Genomic DNA, 25,196 nt, shown 5'->3' with positions numbered 1-25,196 from the left:
TCAAAAATGATGTTATAATCAACAGGTTCAAGCATGGCCCTGATAACAAACTGAAGCATGAGGGGCCAATTCCTTCCTAGGAGCAACCTAATGACTAGGGAAGAAGCAGACACAGAACACCAGCACTTCAATGCTGTGGAGCCCCAGTCCTTTGAATGGCTGATGGCACATCACATACAGGGTCTCATGCAGATTTTCCATGAAAGTGGGACACCTCTGGACCTCTCGGATCCTTCGCTAATACCCCACATGCAGCTATGGTCAGGCAGGCATATAAGCAACTACCATCTGGCATAATGTTAAAGCACATGGACTGGCTTGGCAATCATAAATTGAAGCTTTATGGGTAAGTATTATTTGTGACCAAGGAGACTATAAACAATAGAATCTAAAAATCAATGGGCTTTTGCCAGGTTCCCTTGAGCACATCCACACAGGCAGAGCTCTCTCCAGTCTGAACAGCATCCCAGCTTAGGAGACATGGAGTGGGCCTGACAGCAAATTTAGCCTGTTTTCTGCTGTGATAACAAGAGTTCTGAGATTGAACAATTTATAAAGAAAGTGAGTTTGCCTTGCCTTGGTTCTGGGAGCCAGGAGATTGAGTGTGTCTGGTGATAGCCTTCTTGCTGATGGGCACTCTATGAAGTCTAAAGATGTTGCACAGTAAGGCAGAACCACCTGAGCTATGAGATTTTCTCCATCTTAGCCATCCCCAAAGGTTCAGATATTACAGCTGGACTGGGCTTCTGTCCTCAAGCAACCTTACCCTGGCAATTAAAGTGAAGTGGGCAGGCACAGAAGAGTGCCACACCTGGATAGCTGAGCATTTTTCCAATAGGAGGAGGCACAAAAGGACAGCTCATGAAAACGATGGGCTGGATGTGGAAAACATAAAACTGGATGAACAGTTACTGTAAGGATGGATGTCAGTTGAACAGGAGGCTTATGAAGACAACACCACCAAGCAAACCCTGCCTAGAATGAGATCCAGAACAGTCCCGTAGGAGCACTCTTCCTTGTGGCTCTTCCCTGTTACAACCGAAAAGGCAGCTGTCATTCTGCTTTTTGTGTCTATCCATTAATTTTTCCTGTTCCTAACTTTTTTTTTGTTTTTTTGTTTGTTTGTTTTTTTGAGACAGAGTTTCTCTGTATAGCCCTGGCTGTCCTGGAACACAGAAATCTGCCTGTCCCTGCCTCCCGAGTATTGGGATTAAAGGCGTGCGCCACCACACCTGGCCCTGCTCCTAACTTTTAATAATCTCATGACGCCTTTATTTGAATATGCTACTTGTGAGGTCCATGTGTTTTGCAAATTCTTCTACATCTTTATTTTATGATCATATCCTCTTCATTATATGAATGCAGCACAGTATCTTCCCATGCTACTATGGTTCCCTCCCCCAGGTAACTTTCTGTTCACATAAAGCAAAGTATCAGCTATGTAACACAGAGAGGTGGAGGCAAAGACTAAGTGTACACACTTACCCTAAGTTTGGAAAATTAGCATGTGCATTGAGCTTTCATGATGTGACTTTAAACTCTGAAGTTATAAAAAGGTATAGAAAAATAAGCATGATTATACTCCAGGGGATATCCATAGAAGAAAATACTTTGTTCCTTGATTCTTATCTTGCTTTGCAAAGTTTTGCCTATGTATTGAGGATCTAAGCCTATACTGGGAGATGCCAATTATTTGTTTATAGCTTGTGTATATGATGGTATGCCTAAAATATTGCCTAGATATTTTAAAGAAACCAAGAACATCAAATTTCTAATAAGATGGAAGTAAAAAGCCCTCAAACTTCTTTTAGGTAAATTAATTTCTTGTTGAGACAGGCAATAAGATTGATGCCAGTCCTGGCAACACCGAATTTTAAGCATCTAAAGATGGATTGTGTTGCTACCTGATTTTCGAAAGTAAAATGTTTTACTTTCTGCTCAGTCTTTTAAATGGCTCAAGAGCTTCTTTGAAGAAAAAAAGCTCATGTCTTCCATGTGTATCTAATTCTCTGGGAAAAAGAGCAGAGTGGAGATAAGATGAGAAAAGACAGGATGAGAAGTGAGAGACCATGTTGACTGACCATTTCAACATTATAAAGTACAAAAAGGCAGCAGAGAAAAAACAGATTTCAGAAAAGTTCAGAAATGATGAAGAAGAGGAATACTAATTCATTCTATTAAGTCTACTATCTGCAAGACAGACAGGTTTTTGTTCTCACTGAGTTGAGGGAGGATAGAAAGGAAAGGTAATTGCTCATTTATTTGTGTAGAGTCATCAGGAAACACAAAACCCTGAACATGAGGCTGAGGATGGGACATGTTTTGGTAACTCACAAGTCTCTAGAGATCAGACAGAACAGCAGGATGAGGCAGGTGGAAAGAGCACACAGGGCCCTCTGGGCAGGAACTCTCGATGTCCCTCTTGTAGGAGACAAAGGGCCCTTTGGTGTCAGATTGGTGACCTGGTCCTCCTTCATGTTTACATTTATCTGTGATAGTCACATGTAACTGGAGTGCATTGGGATCCTTTTCACTGCCTACTTGCATCACCTCCTGCTGAGTCGTTTCTACCCATCTAGTCCACCCCCTGCCAGACTTAGTTCTTGTACAGGCAGTCACAACTACTGTGTGTTCATGATTGTGATGGTTATGTGCTATGAACTGTTGGTTTCTGTTATGAAAATACCGAGTCCAAGCTGGGTGTGATGGTGTATGGAGCAGTGGAGTGTGCATGGAAACTTGGTAAGATTGAGCGGGTTCAGGAACCCTGGAACTCTCAGACCTGAGGATGTTAGGCATTTCATCTACTCCTCACCAGGTCTTTTTCTTGTGACCACGGTATCCCATGGAGAGGACCAGAACCATCAGCCACATATGGGAGGTGCTCCAAAGCCCCTCCGAATGCAGATGAGGCATCCCTAACATCTCAGACCAAGCCAATAGAAAGCATCTGCTTTTAGATCCCAACCAACCCCCAAATGTATATAAGATCCTGTCTGTCCACAAGGAATAAAGGTACAAGAATTACTTCATCAAAGATTGTCTGAAAGTGGCTGTCATATAAGAGCTGTAACACTTTTTGGGAAAGAGAGTTCTCTCCTGTAGCTTTGGAGCCAGTTGTATAGCGTCTTGCTACTCCAGAGTCACAGTGGCTGTCTCAATCTGACTCTCCTTTTCCCTTTGGAAAGCACAACTCCTTGGCCACTCTGGCTGGACCATAGCTCTACAGATCTCCATAGACTGGCAATGGGGACTCCAGAGATGGGGACAAGAGGATAAGGAGTTCAAGGCCATCCTCAGCAACACAGTAAGTTTAAGACTAGCTTGGGCTATATAAATCAAACTACAAATAACTAAAAACAATAATCTACTAAATTGGAAAAAATTATGTCACCTAAGTTATATGTTATTGCAAACGTGACACTGATCCATATGTGTGGGACAGCCTTCTGGACACTCAGGTAAGAATATATGGAAAACAGAACAGGGCAAGAAGTGTTAATAGTTCTATATGGTCCTTGGGCTGTTTAACATCAGTACACACTTTATATTTTAAAATCTATCTTAAAAATCCCAGAGGGTCAGCAGAAAGAATGTAAACAGGCAACCTTGGGAGGTAGGATGTTGTGAGGACCCTCCTGAATGCACCAGAGACCTGAGAGGTAAGAGACTCTTAGATGAAATGCCTGACAGTAGGGAGAGGTAACTTACAGAGCCCACCTCCAGCAGGAAGACAGGACATCTAGTGAGGGGTGGGGTTGCCATCCCACAGTCACACCTCTGACCCATTATTGTTTCTGTCTGAAAGAATTACAGGGATGGAAGTGGAGAGGAGCCTGAGGAAAGGAAGGTCCAGCAACAGGCCCAAAGTGGGATCCAGCTTAAGGGGAGGTTCCAAGGCCTGACACCATTACTGAGGCTATGGTGTGCTTACAAACAGGGGACTATCATGACAGCCCTCCGAAAGACCCAACAAGCAGCTGAAAGAGTCAGATGCAGATATTTGGACCTGACCAATGGACAGAAGCTGCTGACTCCTGTGGTTGAATTAGGTGTGAAAGCTGGAAGAAGCTGAGGAGGAGGGCGACTCTGTAGGAGGACCAGCAGTCTCAATTAATCTGGACCCCTGAGATCTCTCAAATACTGGACCACTAAACAGGCAGCATACACCAGCTGATATGAGGCCCCCAACAAATATACAGCGGAGGATTGCTGGGTCTGTGTTCAATCAAGAGATGATGCACCTAACCCTCAATAGACTGGAGGCCCCAGGGAGTTTAAAAGTCAGGTAGAGTCAGGGGTTGGGGGTGGGGACATCCTCATGGAAACAGGGGGTGGGTAGAAGGTATGGAATGTGGAACAGTTTGGGGGTGCACGGGGAGGGGGAATAAAATCTGGAGTGTAAAAAAATAAAAAATAAAACAACAACAACAACCAAACCAAACCAAACCAAAACAAAATGAATGTAATATTCTGGTTTTCAAAGTAAATAACTAAAACAGGAAATATTCATGGAGGAAAGGAAGTAAGAAAAAGAATGAAATGGAAACAGCTGGTAATGAACACACTGTTCCGAGCAGCTTTCCTGTGAGTTCTGCTGCTTTTCACACAGCACAGGGAGAGAGGTAAAGGTAAATTCATGGGTAAGTTCGTGGAGAACATTGTATACATATAGATATATAGTTTGGAAAATACCAACATGAAAAGGTAAATCTGTATTGAACTCTTAATTCTTTGTAGAAGGCATTGGCCTGATCTAGTTGTTCTGACTTTCATAATTTATTACAGTAAGTAATTCAGTTTTCTAAGATATTTTAAGTAATGTTATATAAGCCTGCCAGCAACACTTCATATGAAAAATATCTTTCTAATCTCCAAGTGCTGAGAACATGAAAAATAGAAAATGTTATTTTCTTAGTTTTTCCAGTAACCAAGTGTTTTCTTTTGGGAAACACATTGTAACAATTTAGAGGTACAAAAAAATTTTCAGTTTGGGTAAGATTCTTGAGTCTAAGAACCCCAAATCTCTAGTGACTCTCATGCATGCATCTTGAGCTCTAACCTGAACTTCAGACCCAACAAGCTAATAGCTGGGCACTCAGAACAAGTCCAAGCAGGTGCCCAGTTAGTTCCCCAGAGGAAATCCCATCTTATCACTGAGATCAGAAACCAGAGTCCTCATAAATGTTTCCAGTCCGGTGCTAGTAGACAGGACTGCTGTTGAGAACACAGTGAGTCAGCCAGGCATGGTACTGCTCGTTCAGGGGAGATTTGGCAACTTCTGAGGACATTTCTCTCTGTCTTAAGGAGGCAAAGAGACACCGTGTGGGCAGGAACCAAGGAAGTTGCTATGCATGCTGCATCCCAGTGACACTGTCCCCCAGCACATAGCTATCATGCTCAAGTCTTTGGTGCCAAGTTGAAAGAGGCCTATTTTGTAGCATCCTGGTTGTTAACTCTACCCTTGAAGAGACTTCCTCTTGCCTATTTCTGTACACTCAGCATCAGGATGGCTACATGATAAGCATTTGTGAAAATAAAGATAAGAAAGAATTTGAACACTACTGCCCGTTTTGAGTCTCAAAGCCTTGCTGCTTTTCCAGCCTTGGCATGGCTCCAACTCCTACATGTGCTCCTTGCCTCCACATTCCTGGGCTGCACCTCACTCATTTACAGAGTAAATGTTTTGGAGAGTAATAGGGTTCGGGTATGTCTGCTTTATAAGTTAGCCTTTAAAATGTATTTTAAAAAGTAAACAACCCAAGAAATCTGGGCAGATCTCTGCTAACATATGGAGTCTATAATAAAGATGTGTCCAATGGTAGAATAGCTCTTCTACCAAAGCCCTAGATCCACTCACCATCATTTCCTCCTGACAGTTTCCTCTTACTTCCTATGAGACAAAGCCCCTGTAATATATGCACATGACTAGTTTATAACCAACACTGCTTCTTCCTGCCCCCTCAGACTTGCTTGAGCTAGACTCTAAAGGGCTGCCCCCATATAAAGAGACCTGGTTCCAAATCTGAGATAGGACTAATCAAGGCACTGGGATTGATAAGTAGTCCTAGAAATGAACTCAACTTGCCCAGTCTCCAGGCATGAGCAATACTAACACTGCAACACAACAGATCAAGTAAATGGCACACTCTGTGAAGCAGGGGGTGCTATGATTTTCCTTGAAAGCTCTTACTATTCTTAAGTGAGCAGTAAAGACGTTTTCACCTGAAGTTTACAGCCCATTAACACAAGGGTCTGTCCCAAGTCTTGATGTTGACCTTTCTTCTGGGCCTTTCTCTCAAGGCTGGAGAAATTTGAAGCTGCTTCAGTTCAATTCTAGTGAAGGATGTTTTCTTTATAAGATCTTTTGTGGTTACCTTACTGTCTTTGTTCTTCTGTCACCCAGGAACATTCATAAAACAACTGTATCCTGTGACTAATGAGCATGGCACTTACTAGCTTTTGTGTATAGAACACTGAAAAAAATCAATGTAAACAGTTACCTGAATGTCCCCCGTCATCTGCTCACAGAATTTCCCTGTGCAAGTGTCCTTTGCAGAGCTTAGCCTAGTTATGTTGGTAGTAATAATGATCAATGCTAGCTTTCAGGTCTCAGATGGGCTGAGTGGGAGCCGCCTGAATAAATAACACTGGCTTGGGCAACAAGCATCTTATAGGAGACTATATGTTCCCAAACTACAAACTGCAACACAGTCTAAAAGGATAGAAACACACATGGTCCTTCCAAGATATACTAATTCAATTCTCCTCTTAGCCAAGTGGCTAATGCCCTCTTATTATATAGGCATATTTAATTTAATTTATAATAATAAAGCTGGTATTCCTTGAACAGATGATATCAAATCCTGGAGTGTCGGTCTTTTGGGGGGAAGGTATATCACAAACACAGTTACTATGTGTGCAGTTTTAGAAGCATGAAGACAGTAGTACTTCTTTTTAAAGATAGGTTCTCACTACAGATAGCCCAGCTAGCACCAAACTCCTGATCCTCCTGACTCTTCTCTCTGAGTGCTGAGATGAGAGGTACATATGGATATACCTTATTCATCACATCTAATTAGACATTTCACACCTTAAATGACAGCATATTTCTTAGGATTTATAAAAAAAAAAGCATAAAACAAAGCCAAACAATATCCTGTCCCAAATCCTAGAGAGAAACACAGATCAAAAGCAAGTTCTATTGACCTACAGAATAAAAGCAGTGCCCTGGCCGAATATGATACTGAGAATGAAAGGCAGTTCTAACATTAATCAAATACAAAGATAGCCTGTAAAATAGGAAATGGTTTTCCTTTTAGCTTAGGGCTGGAAAGTAATTCAGAAATCAGTACTTAGCATTCAACATACATTTAATGCCCCAATCTCTGAAAATAGAAACATATTTGAGAAAAAGCATCATTCCTCTATATCCTCCCTTTCTCTTTTTGGATAGTCTATGTAGACCAGGCTGTCCCAGGACTGGATATGTAGATCAGGCTAGCAGACCAGCAAGTCCTCTTAACCACTGACCCCTCTCTTTAGCATCTGTCTCCCCAATGCTTCTGAAAAAAGGGACTCTTGGCAAAATTCAAGAGCAGGTACTTAAACTCTTTTAAATAGCTTTTTCCCCCTGAATCAGCTCTTGCTTTGTCACTTCCAAACAGTCTGATGTTCTCAGCTGAACCAGAATGTAGAACTTAAGTGGTCCTTCTCCAAGAATTTAAGGAATTTATATTGGGAATGGAAAACCCAGTTTAGAATGGGGTTGTATTCCATTTCCTGCATGCCACTCATCCACAAAGGGCACTGGCTTTTTTACCTACAAGTGGGAAACAATCCACATTCTCTTTATTTAAGAGTTGTATGGGAGCCGGGCGTGGTGGCGCACGCCTTTAATCCCAGCACTAGGGAGGCAGAGGCAGGCAGATTTCTGAGTTCGAGGCCAGCCTGGTCTACAAAGTGAGTGCCAGGACAGCCAGGGCTACACAGAGAAACCCTGTCTCGAAAAACCAAAAAAAAAAAAAAAGAGTTGTATGGGTTAAATGAATCCAACAAAGGTCTGACCTACCAGACACTGCTCTGTCTCATAGGAATCCTGTTCTTAGGGAGTTTTGGTGAGAACTGTAGGAAGTAAAATACAACAGACAAAGAAGTACAGAGTGCATGACCAAGACATGTCAGAGCCAAAGCCAGTTCCAAAGGTCATGGGAGCAAAGTTTCAGAACCTAGGGACACTTAAATTTGTCACATGGGAAAGTCTCTTTGAGGTGGTATTTGAATAAAAATGAAAGGGGAAACGGTACGACCAGATACAATTCTGGGAGAATGCAAAATCAGCAAAGAAGCACAAACACAGGGCCCGTGGAAGAAGCAGGGTTGAGGGGTCACTGCAGATGGTGAGCAGAGTGACTGTGAGCCAGAGATTCTCGTTTTCATTCAACAAGCTAGAAGCCACAAAGGGTTTTAACAAAGCATAGATACACAGAGACTCCCACCACTAGGTAGAGCTGCATAGTGGCAAACTTTGCAGAGGCAGAGACCAGATAAGAGGGTGCCACTGAAATCTGGGGGAGGGGAATAGTGGATGGTCTTTGAGCCTCATTGTCAGTAGGGAGAGGTCACTTGGGAGAGGCAATGGAAACTATTAAGATTCATTACTAGCTTTGAGGACTGAGCCAGGATTTAGTCAGAACCGTCTGCCTGAGAGACCAGGGATAGCTGTGAGCTTAGGGAAGTGGTGTGGCCATTCCTTAGAGGGGAAAGACTGGGAGATTTTGTCTTTTTGAATGGGGTGAAGGTATCTGATCAATACTATTTCTTAAGATGTACTAATTTGCGATGACTATTGACATTCACATAGACATGCCGAGTAGACAGGTCAGTAAATAGAAGAGACTGGATCCTGATCAAATGTGAAAGAACATGTGCTACTTTATAACAAGTGTGTCCTTGATGCAAGGCTGGAGTTCAGGAGTATGCAGCTAGCTTTACACAGTTCTTTGTGAAAGTTACAGGAGGCACATGCATTCTTTTTCTTTGCATAGCAGTGGTAAGGGCAGTAATATTATGTGCATGACAATCACCTAGACAGGGCATGGTGATACAGTGCCTTTCTGAGCTTTAGTTAGAGACCTGTCAGGCTTCTAAATGCTGAGTGTCACCATATCTTATTATAACTGATCACTTTCCTTTTTCATAGGGAGCCTTTGCCTGTCCCTTAAGGTAAAAACAAACAAGAACACACACACACACACACACACACACACACACACACACACACACACAATTTCTTTTGTTGTTGTAGCATAATTAACATCTTTTCTTTTCACATCATATACCAATTTTAAGTATCTAGATTAGATCTGACAAGAAAATCACTGCAGTTGCTTGCTACCTTCAAAATAAGTTATATTCCAAGTTAATTCAGAAGTTCAAGATGTGCTTGGTACCTTTTGTAATAAGAACTATCTTTAAAATATTCACAGTGTTAATTCTAACAAGCTATATGCTTGGAAGGTCTTCAAATTTGAGTATCTTTCTTTTTTTTAAACTATTTTATTTTATTTTTAAACTATTTTATTTTATTTTTTATTAGATATTTTCTTCATTTACATATCAAATAATATCCCAAAGTCCCCTATACCCTCCCCCTGCCCTGCTCCCAACCCACCCACTCCTGCTTTCTGGCCCAGGCATTCCCCTGTACTCGGGAATATAATCTTCACAAGACCAAGGGCCTCTCCTCCCATTCATGGCCTACTAGGCCATCCTCTGCTACATATGCAACTAGAGACACAACCTCTGGGGGGTACTGGTTAGTTCATACTGTTGTTCCTCCTATAGGATTGTAGATCCATTTAGCCCTTTGGGTACTTTCTCTAGCTCCTTCATTGGGGGCCCTGTGTTCCATCCAATAGATGACTGTGTATTTGCCAGGCACTGGCATAGCCTCACAAGAAATAGCTATACCAGGGTCCTGTCAGCAAAATCTTGCTGGCATTCACAATAGGGTTTGGTTTTGGTGGCTGTTTATGGGATGAATCCCGGGATAGGGAAGTCTCTGGATGGTCCTCCCTTCCATCTCAGCTCCAAACTTTGTAACTTCTTCCATGGGTATTTTGTTCCCCATTCTAAGAAGGAACGAAGTATCCACACTGATCTTCCTTCTTCTTGAGTTTCATGTGTTTTGCAAATTGTATCTTGGGTAGTCTAAGTTTCTGGGTTAATATCCACTTATCAGTGAGTGCATATCATGTGTGTTCTTTTGTGATTGGGTTACCTCACTCAGGATAATATCCTCCAGATCCATCCATTTGCCTAAGAATTTCATAAATTGATTGCTTTTAATTAGTAGTATTCCATGTTTAAATGTATCACATTTTCTGTATCCATTCCTTTGTTGAGGGACATCTGGGTTCCTTCCAGCTTCTGGCTATTATAAATAAGGCTGCTATGAACATAGTGGAGCATGTGTCCTTATTATAAGTTGGAACATCTTCTGGGTATATGCCCAGGAGTGGTATTGCTGGGTCCTCAGGTAGTACCATGTCCAATTTTCTGCGGAACCGCCAGACTGATTTCCAGAATGATTGATTGTACGAGCTTGCAATCCCACCAACAATGGAGGAGTGTTCCTCTTTCTTCACATCCTCGCCACATCTGCTGTCACCTGAATTTTTGATCGTAGCCATTCTGACTGGTGTGAGGTGGAATCTCAGGGTTGTTGTCATGTGCATTTCTCCGATGATTAAGGATGTTGAGCCAGGTGGTGGTGGCACACGACTTTAATGCCAGCACTTGGGAGGCAGAGGCAAGCGGATTTCTGAGTTCGAGGCCAGCCTGGTCTACAGAGTGAGTTCCAAGACAGCCAGGGATATACAGAGAAACCCTGTCTCAAAACAAACAAACAAACAAACAAACAAACAAACAAACAAACAGGATGTTGAACATTTTTTTTCAGGTGCTTCTCAGCCATTTGGTATTCCTCAGTTGAGAAGTCTTTGTTTAGCTCAGTGCCCCATATTTTACTGGGGTTATTTGATTTTCTGGAGTCCACCTTCTTGAGTTCTGTATATATATTGGATATTAGTCTCCTATCTGATTTAGGATTGGTAAAGATCCTTTCCCAATCTGTTGGTGGCCTTTTTGTCTTATTGACAGTGTCTTTTGCCTTACAGAAGCTTTGCAATTTTATGAGGTCCCATTTGTCGACTTTTAAAAAAAATTTTTTAATTAGGTATTTTCCTCATTTACATTTCCAATGCTATCCAAAAAGTCCCCAATACACTACCCCCCAACTCCCCTACCCACCCACTCCCACATTTTGGCCCTGGCATTCCCCTGTACTGGGGCATATAAAGTTTGCAAGTCCTATGGGCCTCTCTTTCCAGTGATGACCTACTAGGCCATCTTTTGATACATATGCAGCTAGAGACAAGAGCTCCGGGGTACTGGTTAGTTCATAATGTTGTTCCACCTATAGGGTTGCAGTTCCCTTTAGCTCCTTGGGTACTTTCTCTAGCTCCTCCATTGGGGGCCCTGTGATCCATTCAATAGCTGACTGTGAGCATCCACTTCTGTGTTTGCTAGGCCCTGGCATTGTCTCGAAAGAGACAGCTATATCTGGGTCCTTTCAGCAAAATCTTGCTAGTGTATGCAATGGTGTCTGCGTTTGGAAGCTGATTATGGGATGGATCCCTGGATATGACAATCTTTAGATGGTCCATCCTTTTGTCATAGCTCCAAACTTTATCTCTGTAACTCTTTCCATGGGTGTTTTGTTCCCAATTCTAAGAAGGGGCACAGTGTCCACACTTTGGTCTTCGTTCTTCTTGAGTTTAATGCGGTTAACAAATTGTATCTTATATCTTGGGTATCCTAAGTTTTTGGGCTAATATCGACTTATCAGTAAGTACATATGTGTGAGTTCCTTTGTGATTGTGTTACCTCACTCAGGATGATGCCCTCCAGGTCCATCCATTTGCCTAGGAATTTCATAAATTCATTCCTTTTAATAGCTGAGTAGTACTCCATTGTATAAATGTACCATATTTTCTGTATCCATTCCTCTGTTGAGGGGCATCTGGGTTCTTTCCAGCTTCTGGCTGTTATAAATAAGGCTGCTATGAACATAGTGGAGCATGTGTCCTTCTTACCGGTTGGAACATCTTCTGGATATATGCCCAGGAGAGGTATTGCTGGATCCTCTGGTAGTATTATGTCCAATTTTCTGAGGAACCGCCAAACTGATTTCCAGAGTGGTTGTACAAGCTTGCAATCCCACCAACAATGAAGGAGTGTTCCTCTTTCTCCACATCCTCGCCAGCATCTGCTGACACCTGAATTTTTTATCTTAGCCATTCTGACTGGTGTGAGGTGGAATCTCAGGGTTGTTTTGATTTGCATTTCCCTGCTGATTAAAGATGTTGAACATTTTTTCAGGTGCTTCTCTGCCATTCGGTATTCCTCAGGTGAGAATTCTTTGTTCAGTTCTGAGCCCCATTTTTTAATGGGATTATTTGATTTTCTGGAGTTCACCTTCTTGAGTTCTGTATATATATTGGATATTAGTCCCCTATCTGATTTAGAATAGGTAAAGATCCTTTCCCAATCTGTTGGTGGCTTTTTTGTCTTATTGACGGTGTCTTTTGCCTTGCAGAAGCTTTGCAACTTTATGAGGTCCCATTTATCGATTCTCGATCTTACAGCACAAGCCTTTGCTGTTCTATTCAGGAATTTTTCCCCTGTACCCATATCTTCGAGGCTTTTCCCTACTTTCTCCTCTATAAGTTTCAGTGTCTCTGGTTTTATGTGGAGTTCCTTAAACCACTTAGATTTGACCTTAGTACAAGGAGATAGGAATGGATCAATTCGCATTCTTCTACATGATAACCGCCAGTTGTGCCAGCACCATTTGTTGAAAATGCTGTTTTTTCCACTGGATGGTTTTAGCTCCCTTCTCGAAGATCAAGTGAGCATAGGTGTGTGGGTTCATTTCTGAGTCTTCAATTCTGTTCCATTGGTCTACTTGTCTGTCACTATACCAGTACCATGCAGTTTTTATCACAATTGTTCTGTAGCACAGCTTTAGGTGAGGCATGGTGATTCCACCAGAGGTTCTTTCATCCTTGAGAAGGATTTTTGCTATCCTAGGTTTTTTGTTGTTCCAGATGAATTTGCAGATTGCCCTTTCTAATTCGTTGAACAATTGAGTTGGAATTTTGATGGGGATTGCATTGAATCTGTAGATTGCTTTTGGTAAGATAGCCATTTTTACTATGTTGATCCTGCCAATCCATGAGCATGGGAGGTCTTTCCATATTCTGAGATCTTCTTTAATTTCTTTCTTCAGAGACTTGAATTTCTTGTCATACAGATCTTTCACTTCCTTAGTTAGAGTCACGCCAAGGTATTTTATATTGTTTGTGACTATTGAGAAAGGTGTTGTTTCCCTAATTTCCTTCTCAGCCTGTTTATCCTTTGTGTACAGAAAGGCCATTGACTTGCTTGAGTTAATTTTATATCCAGCTACTTCATTGAAGCTGTTCATCAGGCTTAGGAGTTCTCTGGTGGAATTTTTAGGGTCACTTATGTATACTATCATATCATCTGTAAAGAGTGATATTTTGACTTCTTCTTTTCCAATTTGTATTCCCTTGATCTCCTTTTGTTGTCTAATTGCTCTGGCTAGGACTTCAAGTACAATGTTGAATAGGTAGGGAGAGAGTGGACAGCCTTGTCTAGTCCCTGATTTTAGTGGGATTTCTTCCAGCTTCTCACCATTTACTTTGATGCTGGCTACTGGTTTGCTGTAGATTGCTTTTATCATGTTTAGGTATGGGCCTTGGATTCCTGATCTTTCCAAGACTTTTATCATGAAGGGGTGTTGGATTTTGTCAAAGGCTTTCTCAGCATCTAAGGAGATGATCATGTGGTTTTTGTCTTTGAGTTTGTTTATATACTGGATTACATTGATGGATTTCCGTATATTGAACCATCCTTGCATCTCTGGGATGAAACATTTGTCGATTTTTGTCTTACAGCATAAGCCACTGGTGTTTGTTCAGGAATTTTTCCCCCGTGCCCATATCTTCGAGGCTTTTCCCCACTTTCTCCTCTATAAGTTTCAGTCTCTCTGGTTTTATGTGGCATTCCTTGATCCATTCAGACTTGAGCTTTGAACAAGGAGATAAGAATGGATCAATTCCCATTCTTTTACGTGATTACTGCCAGTTGAGCCAGTACCGGTTGTTGAAAAATGCTGTCTCTTTTCCACGGTTGAGTATGTTTCTTAATTTCTTTCTTCACACTTTTAAACTTTTCATTGTAGAGGGCTTTTTTTTTTAAACCTCTTTTGTTATGTATATTTTAAATATTTTATTTGATTTGAGAAACTGAGAAGAGGACTGTGCCCATGATCTCTTTCTCAGCATGCTTGTTACTTGAATGTATTAAGACTGGTAAATTTTGTAAGTCAATTATGTATCATAATACTTTGCTGAAATTATTGATAATTTCTACAATTTTTTCTAGTCAAATTTTGGGAACACTGGCTATAAGATAATATAATCTTCACTTGAAAATTATTTGACTTAATAATTTCCCATTTGTAGCCCTTCTCTTGCCTTATTGCTCCAGCTAATGCTTCAATCACATTATGGATAAGCAGTAGGGATAGTGGGCACTCCTATCCCATTCCTGATTTTAATGGGGCTTATTAATGGTTTTATTCATTTAGGATGATATTGGCCATGAGGTTGCCATACATAACCTTTATTATGTTGGAATGTTTCCTGCAGTCCTACTTGTTATTAAGAAGGTATGTTGAATCTTTCTTTCTCTTTCTTTCTTTTCTTTCTTTCTTTCTTTCTTTCTTTCTTTCTTTCTTTCTTTCTCCTTTTTGTTTCCATTGAGATGATCATATGATTCCTGTATTTTTTGCCCATGTATTTGGTTTATTACATTTATTTCTTATATATGTTAAAAAAATAAAATCAATGAAAAAAAAAAAGGAAAAAGGTATCTGTCTTTGAAACCAGCTCTAACACTGGTAACGTAGATCGTGACACCTTTTGCTTTTTCAAATTTCCTGTATGATTCTGGAAAATGAATGTTTAAATTGTGATTTCACCTGCCAAAGCTGATTTTTCCCTTACAGGTTGTCCAGACCAAATCAGGCCAGGGAGCAGAGGAGGGTTGTAATTCAGCTTTCTTTGGACACTTTGGACAAAGAGAAGACAGTGTTGTGGAAGTGGACCAGTCAAAAGTGGACTGCTTAAAAGTGAGTGAGGTTTTTTTCCATGAAGAATAGACATCTATATCCCTGAAACTCACACCTTCACTTTCTACTTTTCCCTTTTGGCCATCCAGGTTAGTGTCTGACCTGTTCCACACTGAGGACAGACAGCACATTCCTTTCATGCTCTGTTCTCACTAGTGAACCCTCCAGAATGGCACAGAGAATATGGTCTGAAGATGGCTGCTTGTACTTCTGGGAAACCTTGCCAAGTTGAATCTGATTTCCCACATCTATAGAGAACACTCCAGTAAGGCTAAGACACATTCCCTCAGCAGAAAATCAAGTAAGCTAATGAAGAATGCTTGTGACCTGCCACCTCCACCATTCCAAAGGTCAACAGACATTCCTACAGTGATAAGCTCAATTATAACACTTCTAAAATGTCTTATTAAAGAACCCCAGCTTTGTAGCCCATGAATTCTATTTATATAAATATAAAGGAGGTCTTGCTTTTCTATCTTGATTGATCAGGTGGACTACCCATCCCATTCTCATACTTAGACATGGCAAACTCCATCTCTATAGTTTTATTTTTATTGTATGCATGTGGGTATTTTGCCTGGATGCATGTCTGTGCACCCCATGCAGGCACTACCATGGAACACAAAAGAGCATACTGGATGCTCAGGACCTGGAGTTGTAGACAATTGTTAGTTCCACGTGGGTACTGGAAATTGAGCTTGGGTCTTCTGGAAGAGCAGTCTCTTAGCTTTTGAGCCATCTTTTCAGCCTCCTCCATCTTACAGTTTTTGAATATCCTTCCATGGTCTCAAGTCCTCTTCAAACGAAATTCGTTTACCCAATGTAGTACTTCTCACTTTCAGCTTTACCAGATCTAAAACCCACTGACATCCAGGTCGTGGGTGCACACCTGAGATACCTACTCCACTATGTCACCCCAGGCTCCTCCTGAGAGACAGATGCCTGGCTACATCTTCTCTCTCTTTCACTCTGCACCCCAACTTGCAGAGGCTGCAAGAGAAAGGTCCACATGACCCTGCAGGTGGCTTGCAAGCCATTCCAAAGTAAAGTGGAAGGATAAACAAACAGCTCCTGTCTACTCAGGAGGACAGTAAGCACTAGTTTCTCTATGGCTTTGTTCTAGAAACCTTAGTCTAGGTGACCTCAGTGCCAGCAGTCCTTATAGACTTGCATAAGTGGATTGTGGATTGTGGTAAGGAACAAAGGTTCGGGGTTGACTTCCTCAGTTCAGATCCGGACACCCTGACTGACAATTCTCTGCACAGTGCAGACACGTTGCTGAAGTTGTTATGTTTTTTTGTTTGTTTGTTTTTGGTTTTTTGTTTTTTTTTCATCAAAATACTCTCTGGGCATCAGTAAAAAGGAAAGAAGAAAGACAAGCAAGAAAAGTGAGGTGGGAGGAGCATGGAAAGTGTGAAGGCTGGTCTACAGCCTAGCCATGCCTGTGTCAGATGTACAGAGACTGTCCTGGTGAGCCCAGGGTCTTTCCTCTGCCAGTATACAGTGGGCAGCAGAGATGAATTGGAAGATATCCTAAAGTACATAACCTTATCTTAGTAGGAGAAAAGTCCTATGTTTCCACTGCACTGTATTCTTGACTTGTGTTAGACATGAAAAACATTACATTTCAGTAATGGGCCATTTTTAGAAAAAAAAAAATATCTATACACACAGATTTTGGTATTAGGGATTAAACCCAGGATCTCACCAACAACTTATGCTCCTAGCCCTCAAAATAATTATAAAAAAATTATCAAAATTATCAAAATATCACCACAGCTTCCTGGCTGCTGTGAGGGCAGCGCAGCATCAGACAGGTGTGGTCATCCTCTCTGTGAAGTCTCCTTTCACATAGTCTGGCTCTGCAGCCTGACCCTGGAGTAATTCCACTTTCCTATTTTACACATACATGGCTAAAATATGGTATTTTCTATAATATTATTCTGTAATATTAATCATATTAATGTAGAAAAGAGATAATGAAAAAGAGCAATGAATCCCGCGTAAAGTTAAGGTAGAGGAACAATGTATAATTTCTCATGTTCTGTTTCCTTTTAAGCATAATGGGTTCAGGGAAGCTGCCTATGCCAACAGGGCAGATATGCAACCCTATATATATGTTTAGTATGTACATATGACAACACAGATTGTTAAAAATGGATGAATACATCATACTGACCTTAGGGGGTTTAAACGGATAATCTGGTGAAAAGGTAATGTCAAGAAAGAATACCCCTCCTTCATAGACAGATCCTGGGGGTCCCAATATAGTTGACCTCCATTCATAAATGTTGTCTCCTTTGGGTCCAGCACTGAAATAAGACACACAAATGAGATGTGCTTTAAAATTACATAAAGTTTGGAATTAAAAAATATTTATGATAATAACAAATTGAGCCATTTCACAAAACATAATAAAGTTAATACATTAATTTTTATCTATCATATTGTTCCTGTCAACATCGTTATTCTATAAACAAAACATGTTGGCATCATGTAATCCAGCAGAGCTGAAGGTCCTGTTGTACTGCTCACAATCCAAACACTATGAAGCAAGTTTCCCAGGACACTAGCTTTGTAAAAATATGAAATTATGTGTGAAGACCTGAAAAGGGTGACAGAATCCTGAGAGTACTGACAGAGAATTTCCAAGTGAGAAAGGCTAATGCAGAACGGCCGGCCTAAACCCTCCACTAAGTACTGAGAGCACAGATTGGTTCTTGACAGCCACCAGGAAACAGCCACCATTCAGAAGACCCAGCCAATCACAACCTCTTCTTCCTGCTATCCCATCTCCTAGATAAGACATGTTATTTCATGATCATATTTTATAAGTTCTTCTATGTTCCTCCCTAGAATAAAAATTCCTTGAGGATTAGATTTTAGCTACTAACCACACATTTTTTTGGACAATGACAGGTTAATGGCTGGGCAGTCATATGACTGAGAGTGACCAAGATACACCCATGTCTCCAGCAAAATCACTAAGAAGAATAAAGCCCACTGTGAATGTGAATGGTGTTATTGCTTTCCAGTGAGTATCAGTGCCACAGTATGAGTGAAATTTAGCTTTTGGTGCTGGGGCTCAGCTCAGTGGTACAGGGTTTGCTCAGTGTTCTTGAACTTCAGAGCTACTGTTTCCTCTGCCCACGAAGAGCAGGGGAACCCAAAATAATGGGAAAGGTTTCCCAGGGTTCTTTTTGTTTTATCAGGTTATTATCTACACTGAAATCCTCATCATGTAATGGAGTAGACAACATTATGAATGCTTGCCAAAGAGTTTATTCCAAATGTCACTGCAACAAAATTGATCACAACCAAGATAAGACTACACAGTCATAAAAATTTTTAATGTAATTCACCTCACTAGCGATCAAAGTAGAAGAGAGAATTTTATTCTCACAGGTTATAGAAGACTTCCTCCCCTTTCTCCCTTCACGTTCCTTCTTCTGGAATCCCTTCCTTTCTCTTCCATGCAAAAGTAAAACCTTTATTGATTGAGTGATAGTTCATGTTTATAAACTGAGAAATAATATTTAGATCATGTAAAACTGACCAAATCCTAGGGCCCAATCATATCAATTCATATCAATTAACAGGAAAAAGATTAATGATCTATTAGAAAGACATCAAAAGACATTTCTAAAAGGTAGAAATAAACATTAAAATACTCAGTATCATCAAAATTTGGAAAATAACAATTCAATTGGTAAAAATAAATGCTTAAGCAAAATGGAGTAGTGACGAGGATTTGGTAAATCTGATTTCTACGCACTGCACATAAACATTTTCAAATGTGCTAGAGAAGAACACACTACTCTTCATAAAGACAGGAAGGAGGGAATTTCTGTGCTTTGTAGGATTGTGGGTAGACCTGGAAGGTGCTAAGCTCAGCAAAGTCAGGCATAGAACAACACATGCTGCATGCTCTCACTTATATGTTAGTGAAAGCAATGGGCTGATAGATGGAGAGAATAAAACAGTGACTTTGAGAGAGAGACAGAGAGTATGAAGAGAGGCTATTTAGTGGGTATGAGCCAGGTAGATAAGGACTTACATGAGAGTGATCCCAGAAAATGGAGCTGTATCACCAGAACCACATCTCCTGGGTGGGCAAAGAGATAGACAGGAAGAAGCCAAGGAAACTGCAGCCATATCTCAGCAGCTGTGTCATCCTTTTGTGGTTAGACATCCTTGAAGTTCTAGTAAAGGTCTTCCTGCTCTATCAGGAAGTAAGGCAGTAGACACATTCCTAGTTGCCACACATGCATGCTAAGGCAGGTGTGTCCTCAAGACTGTGGCTCCATTATCGTTTGCATTGTGTTTCTGACCCTCTCCTTCCTTTCTTCCACTCATGATCTTTAAAAGAGGATCACCAAGCAGTGTTGGCATATGCCTTTAATCCCAACACTCTGTAGGGGCAGAGGGGCTGAGGGGCAGAGGGGCAGAGGGGCAGAGGGGCAGAGGGGCAGAGGGGCAGAGGGGCAGAGGCAAGCCCCGGGACAGCTAGAGCTACACAGAGAAACCCTGTCTAAGAGAGAAACCATCCATCACAACTTGGGAAAGGAAAAGGTCATCTTACCCCATCAACATGCCACCCGTTTAACAGGCACAAGTCCTTAAACCATACAACATGGAATGCTGCTTCTCCATGTTTAGCCCTCTGCAAAACTCTCTAGAGTACACACTGTGTTGCTGTGCTTTGCTAAGTAAAGCTCTGATAAACTGCCCATGTCTCCTGGCAGAATTCTTTCCTGTGAGAAGACAAGAACTCAGAAAGAAGTCTTCCTTGGATGATATATTTCAGGGGGACAACTGAATAACAGGAACCAGTTTTAATGTCCTGTATTATAAGAGGACAACTATAGATGACAAGAATTCATTAAATGTCTCAAAATATCTAGAAGCAAACCTTTTCTTTTAATTTTCTAAATATAAAGAAATGGCTCATGTCTGAGATAAAGGACCAGCTACTGCTCTTATAACTACACACAGCTATACTGAGGTATGCCTTGTTATATGTATGATGGCCATTTCAATTAAAATTAAAAACACATATTTATAAAGAATGCAGACTTCAGTTCAACTGAACATACCTCTGTTATACAGCAGAGTGTTTACACTTATATCCCACAGACACAGAGGGGTTTTTGCAACAGCAGTGCTGGCAGCACCTATATCCTGACTGGAAATGAATGACCTTACCTAGAGAAAAGCCATCTAGCAGTGAGACCCTGCACATCCCCAGGAGCACATTGAGTTCAAAAGTGGCTGGACAGGTAGCACAAGACAAACCCACAAAAAGAGACTATATTGTTGACACAACTATGGGGTAAAACAAGAAACTGAATGAAAGAAGTGTTCAGAGGAGTGGTTTCTTGGTCTTCTACTTCTCAGTTACTTTCCTATTGCTGTGATCACACCACAAACAAGGCAACAGAAAAGAAAGCACTTAATTTTGAGCCCAGAGTTCTCAGGAAGCTAGAGTCTAGGACAATCATGGTAGGGAGTATGACAGCCGACGTGATGCAGGAGAATTACCTCAGAGTTTACTCACATTTGCTCCCAATTAAGAGGCAGAGAGAGCTCATGTAGTGGACTTGGAAATGAGGACTTTGAAACCTCAAACCCTGACTCCTTTCACATAGTTCCTTCCACAGGCCACACCTCCCAATAATCCTTTCCAAATAGTTCCACCAATTGAAGACCAAGTATCAAAACACATGAGCCTATGGGGGACCATTCTCATTTACATCCTACTTCTTATTGTGTGTGTGTGCTTAGGAACAATGTTTGATAATCTAATTATATAATGTCAAGTACGTTCTTTTATATGTATCAAATTTTTACATAAAGAAAAAGTATGTGGGCTGGTGAGATGGTTCAGTTGGTAAAGATGTCTGCTGCCAAACCTAATGACATGAGTTTGATCCCCCAGGAAGTATATACTGGAGAGAACCCATTCCTTCAAGGTGTCCTCTGACCTTCATATGTACATTAGAACATGTATATAAACACACATCCATGCACACAAAATAAGCACAAATGTAATAACAATAAGAATTGGGAAAAGTATATTAAAAGGACAATAGAGTTCTATGTGAAATGAGCAAGTTCTGTGATCCTACTGCATGTTAAAAAGTATCCTTCCCAGCTGTAAAGTTTATGAACTATAACAGTAACCAGCATTGGCAAGATGCCCCCAAGGGTACAATAGTGGCACTTATATCTTAAGAGTAATTAACAGCCATTTAGTTAGCCTTAAGGCCTCCTCAATAGAAGGGAATTCATGCCTGGTACTATAAATTCAGCCAACTACTCATGGCTGCTGAGATAGTGGACCATTGAGGAGAACTTATTACTATAATGGCCACTTTCTTAAACCAGTGTAATTCCCAACTGTATTTAAAATATCAGTCCTGATATTCATAAATAAATGTTGCTTTCACCTTTCCCCAAAGAATCTTCTTTTGGCAGAACTTGCAGACAATTCCAGATCCACATCTAGTCATAAAAACAGAGGACAATTGATTTTGGGATGCCCCAATCCAACTGATACACCCATAACACAACCACTGCACTTATGGCTCAGGAAACATCATAGAAAGGGGGATAGAAAGACTGTAAGAGAGAAGCCCAGGATGCCTGTTGTCAGTAGGGTCTACTACATGAGACAGGGAAGCCCTACTCATTAAATATGAAAAAAAAATGGTCGACTAAACAAGAGCTATACCATGATAACACCAGTTGGAATACAGATGTGGATGAGGTAATCTCACAAGGCACTATTCATTGATGAAGAGCCATAGCCCATTAATGATTGTTGAGAGGGGGAATAAGTATTCTCCAGGGACAAGTTCCTTGATAGATTATTCAATCCCAACTATTCAGCCCTAAACACATATACAGATGGCAACATTACAATTTAGCAGGTTTCTCTCTCTCTCTCTCTCTCTCTCTCTCTCTCTCTCTCTTTCACACACACACACACACACACACACACACACACACACACACACACACACACACAGAGGCACTCACCCCAATAAAGTGGTAATAAATTTGAGGAAGGGGTCATGGAAGAAATTGGAAGAGGTACAGGAGATGAAAATGATGGAAACATAATAATCATGTATGAAATTCTCAAAACCAAACCAAAACACTAAATGGACCCAGGCCCTAGGGCTTAGCTCATTGGTAGAACATTCAATTTTCCACACCATAAATAAATGAATATATATTAAAATCCATTGGACTGGAAAGATGGACTTCAATTCACTATGTGAGAACAAGGGTTAAGTTGGACTGCGAGGCCGAGTCACACTGATCTAGCAATGAAGATAAAGCCCCATTCAATTTTATTTCAAGTTATTTGGTCTCTCTCTTTTCTACCCTTTCTTTTGTTTTTAGGTTTATTTTTATTTTAGGTGTGTGTTTGGCATGAATGCAAATGTACCACATGCATGCCTGGTGCAGGTGTTGGATCCCCTGGAACAGGAGTTGTTGATGGTTGTGAGCTGCTATGTAGGTGCTGGGAAACTAACCCAGGTCCTTTGGAAGGACAGCAAGTACTCTTAACCACTAGGACCTCTCTTGAGCAACTCTTTCTCTAAAATATAGTAAGTAAGATCACAGTTAACACAATGCATTGCAGAGGGAATCAAGTACCCTGCAAAGCAGTGAGTCAATGAGGGACCAGACAATGTTCTGCCCATCCTCCCAACTGCTGGGAGTGAGGCACAGACACCTGCAACCTGGCCGGATGACATGAGTCTTTCCTCAGCAGCAGCCTCTTGCTGCCAAAAGAGCACACTCTTCAGATGAATAAGATACACACTTACATTCTGAGCTATAATTAAACCCATGGTGAATAGAGACGTTTATCAGGAGGAGGAGCTTAAGGAGAGTAGATTATAAGTTATAGTTACATTATGTCAAGGCAGATGGAAAAACTCAGTTAATAAACACACAGCTATGTTAACCAGTGTGTTAGAGACTTCCAAATGTGAAGTCACCTTGAAAAGTTTTAAGATGATCTTCCAGGAATGGAAACCACAGGTAGTTAAATAATATAGGGCCAAGGAAGTTGTCACCACACAGTTCCATCAACAGAGGGAGTCAGGAGTAGAAGACAGATATCTTATCAAGAAGGGCACTCAGTGTGGACTATTTAAACTCAATTTCTGTTCACAATCAGAAATCCAGATTTTACTGAAGTTAGCTGTCTATACTGCTGAAGGTGGATTAAATCAACACAGCTGATATGGTTCTGGGTTGCTTTATCTGGCCAAGGTGTATCTTTTAAAGAAATGTTTATTCAGTATCAATAAACTGTCTTTAAAACAGGCATTTTACAAGGCACATGAATTTGACTGCCACATACTTACCTAAAGTAAGACAGACTGCGTCTTAGCTGTCTGTCTTGCCTCCTTAGATGGCAGGCCCACAAATACTTGCAATCCTACAGTTAGGAGAGTGGTACTGCAGCTAGAGGTCCCCACCTCATGCCTGTTGGCATGTTGCAAGTGAGAACTCCTTGGAGTGAAAAAAAATTCTCTAGTGTGCTATATAATGCAGCAGCCATGAGGCTATGAGTGCTTGAAATGTGATTAGGGCCGAGAGCCATGTGCTGTAAATGCAAAGGGAAGTATGTACTATAAATCAACATCATCTAAGACAGTGGTTCGCAACCTTCCCAATGCTTTGACCCTTTAAAACAGTTCCTCACGTTGTGGGGTATCCCCAACCATAACATTACTATTGTTTCTGCTTTAAAACTGTAGTTTTGCTATTATTATAAATCATCATGCAAATATCTGTGTTCTCCAGTGGTCTTAGGTGGCGCTGTGTTTTTCAACCCCTAAATGGGTCATAAAGCACAGACCGGGAGCTGCTCATCTAGGATAATAATTACATGCTCAGATGGTAATATTTGGGGTATGCTATGTTAAATACATTACAAAAAATTTATGTGGTTTTAGAAGCTCAAAGTACAGTAGAATACCTAACAAAGACACCCCCTTTCCTCAGTGTTCCCTCCTCATCTTCTAGGAGAAAGGAAAAAGGACCCCTTGCAGGAGCAGTTCTCAGCATGTGCACAGGGGGTGGAGAATGGGTATGGGGTGGGAGGAAAAAAAAATCAGACAAAAATCAAAACTACTCCTCCTGGGAATTTAGGATCAACAAAGTACAGGGCTTTGCTCAAGGCCAAATTCCTGAAATTTAACCCATGTCCTCCAATCACTGTGAGACCCCCAGTGTCACCCTGTGGAGTAACCACACTACTGCTGCTGCCACAGCTGGATACCAGAGTTCAAGACCAGTCCCTGCAAGTCTCTGAACCTCCCTTTAATCCTGGGCAGGCATCTGAGGCATGAAACAGCCACTTCAGTTCCAGCTACCCCTCCTTAGTCCAATTTCTTAGTTCAACCAGAAACCCAATAGGAGCCACTGTTCCCATCTTCCCTCTTCCTAACACAAGTACCACCTCTCATCCAACCCTAGTCTCTGTGAGAAATGGAAGGTCTCAGGGCACCCACATCTTCTAGAAATACTTTGCTATCTGGACTTCATAGATGAGACATGGTACACTCTGTGGTACTATGTTAACACTCCACAGCAACACTCAGTGTAATGCTCCTCCACAGTGACATGATAACACTTGTGGTGCTATCATGTAGCACTATGGTACTGTGGATAATGTTCTGGGGCACCTGGCAAACCCCATATGTCAGGGTTCCACTCTGTGCTGCTGTGGCAGAGACCCATGGTAGCATTCTAAGTGTAGTCTTATTTGTTTCTAGCTAACACTGCAGCCATCAAAGTAGAAATTCCCTTGAAGAGCATAGATACAGCAAATCTATACAGGAAACAGTTTAAAGGTCCTTTGGATAGTTAAGAGCTGTGGTTTATA

At 41.1% G+C, this 25,196-nt stretch overlaps 1 protein-coding gene across 10 annotated transcripts in view; it reads right to left on the bottom strand.

Annotated features, from left to right (window-relative positions):
- Ube2e2 (ubiquitin conjugating enzyme E2 E2) overlaps positions 1-25,196 on the bottom strand; it is a 317,715-nt gene that overhangs the window by 51,147 nt on the left and 241,372 nt on the right. For all 10 annotated transcript variants that reach the window (XR_015044595.1, XM_029468987.2, XM_029468986.2 and 7 more), the window contains one exon: positions 17,463-17,595. Coding sequence is in view for 9 of the 10 variants with exons in the window: in XM_029468987.2 (XP_029324847.1) it covers positions 17,463-17,595 (133 nt within the window). In the remaining variant the exon portion in view is untranslated. The remainder of the gene's footprint in view (positions 1-17,462; positions 17,596-25,196) is intronic.

This window comes from Mus caroli, unplaced genomic scaffold, assembly GCF_978045245.1.
Source record: "Mus caroli unplaced genomic scaffold, Mus_caroli_1 scaffold_12, whole genome shotgun sequence".
NCBI lineage: Eukaryota > Metazoa > Chordata > Mammalia > Rodentia > Muridae > Mus > Mus caroli.
This window is presented reverse-complemented; position numbering and strand designations above follow the sequence as displayed.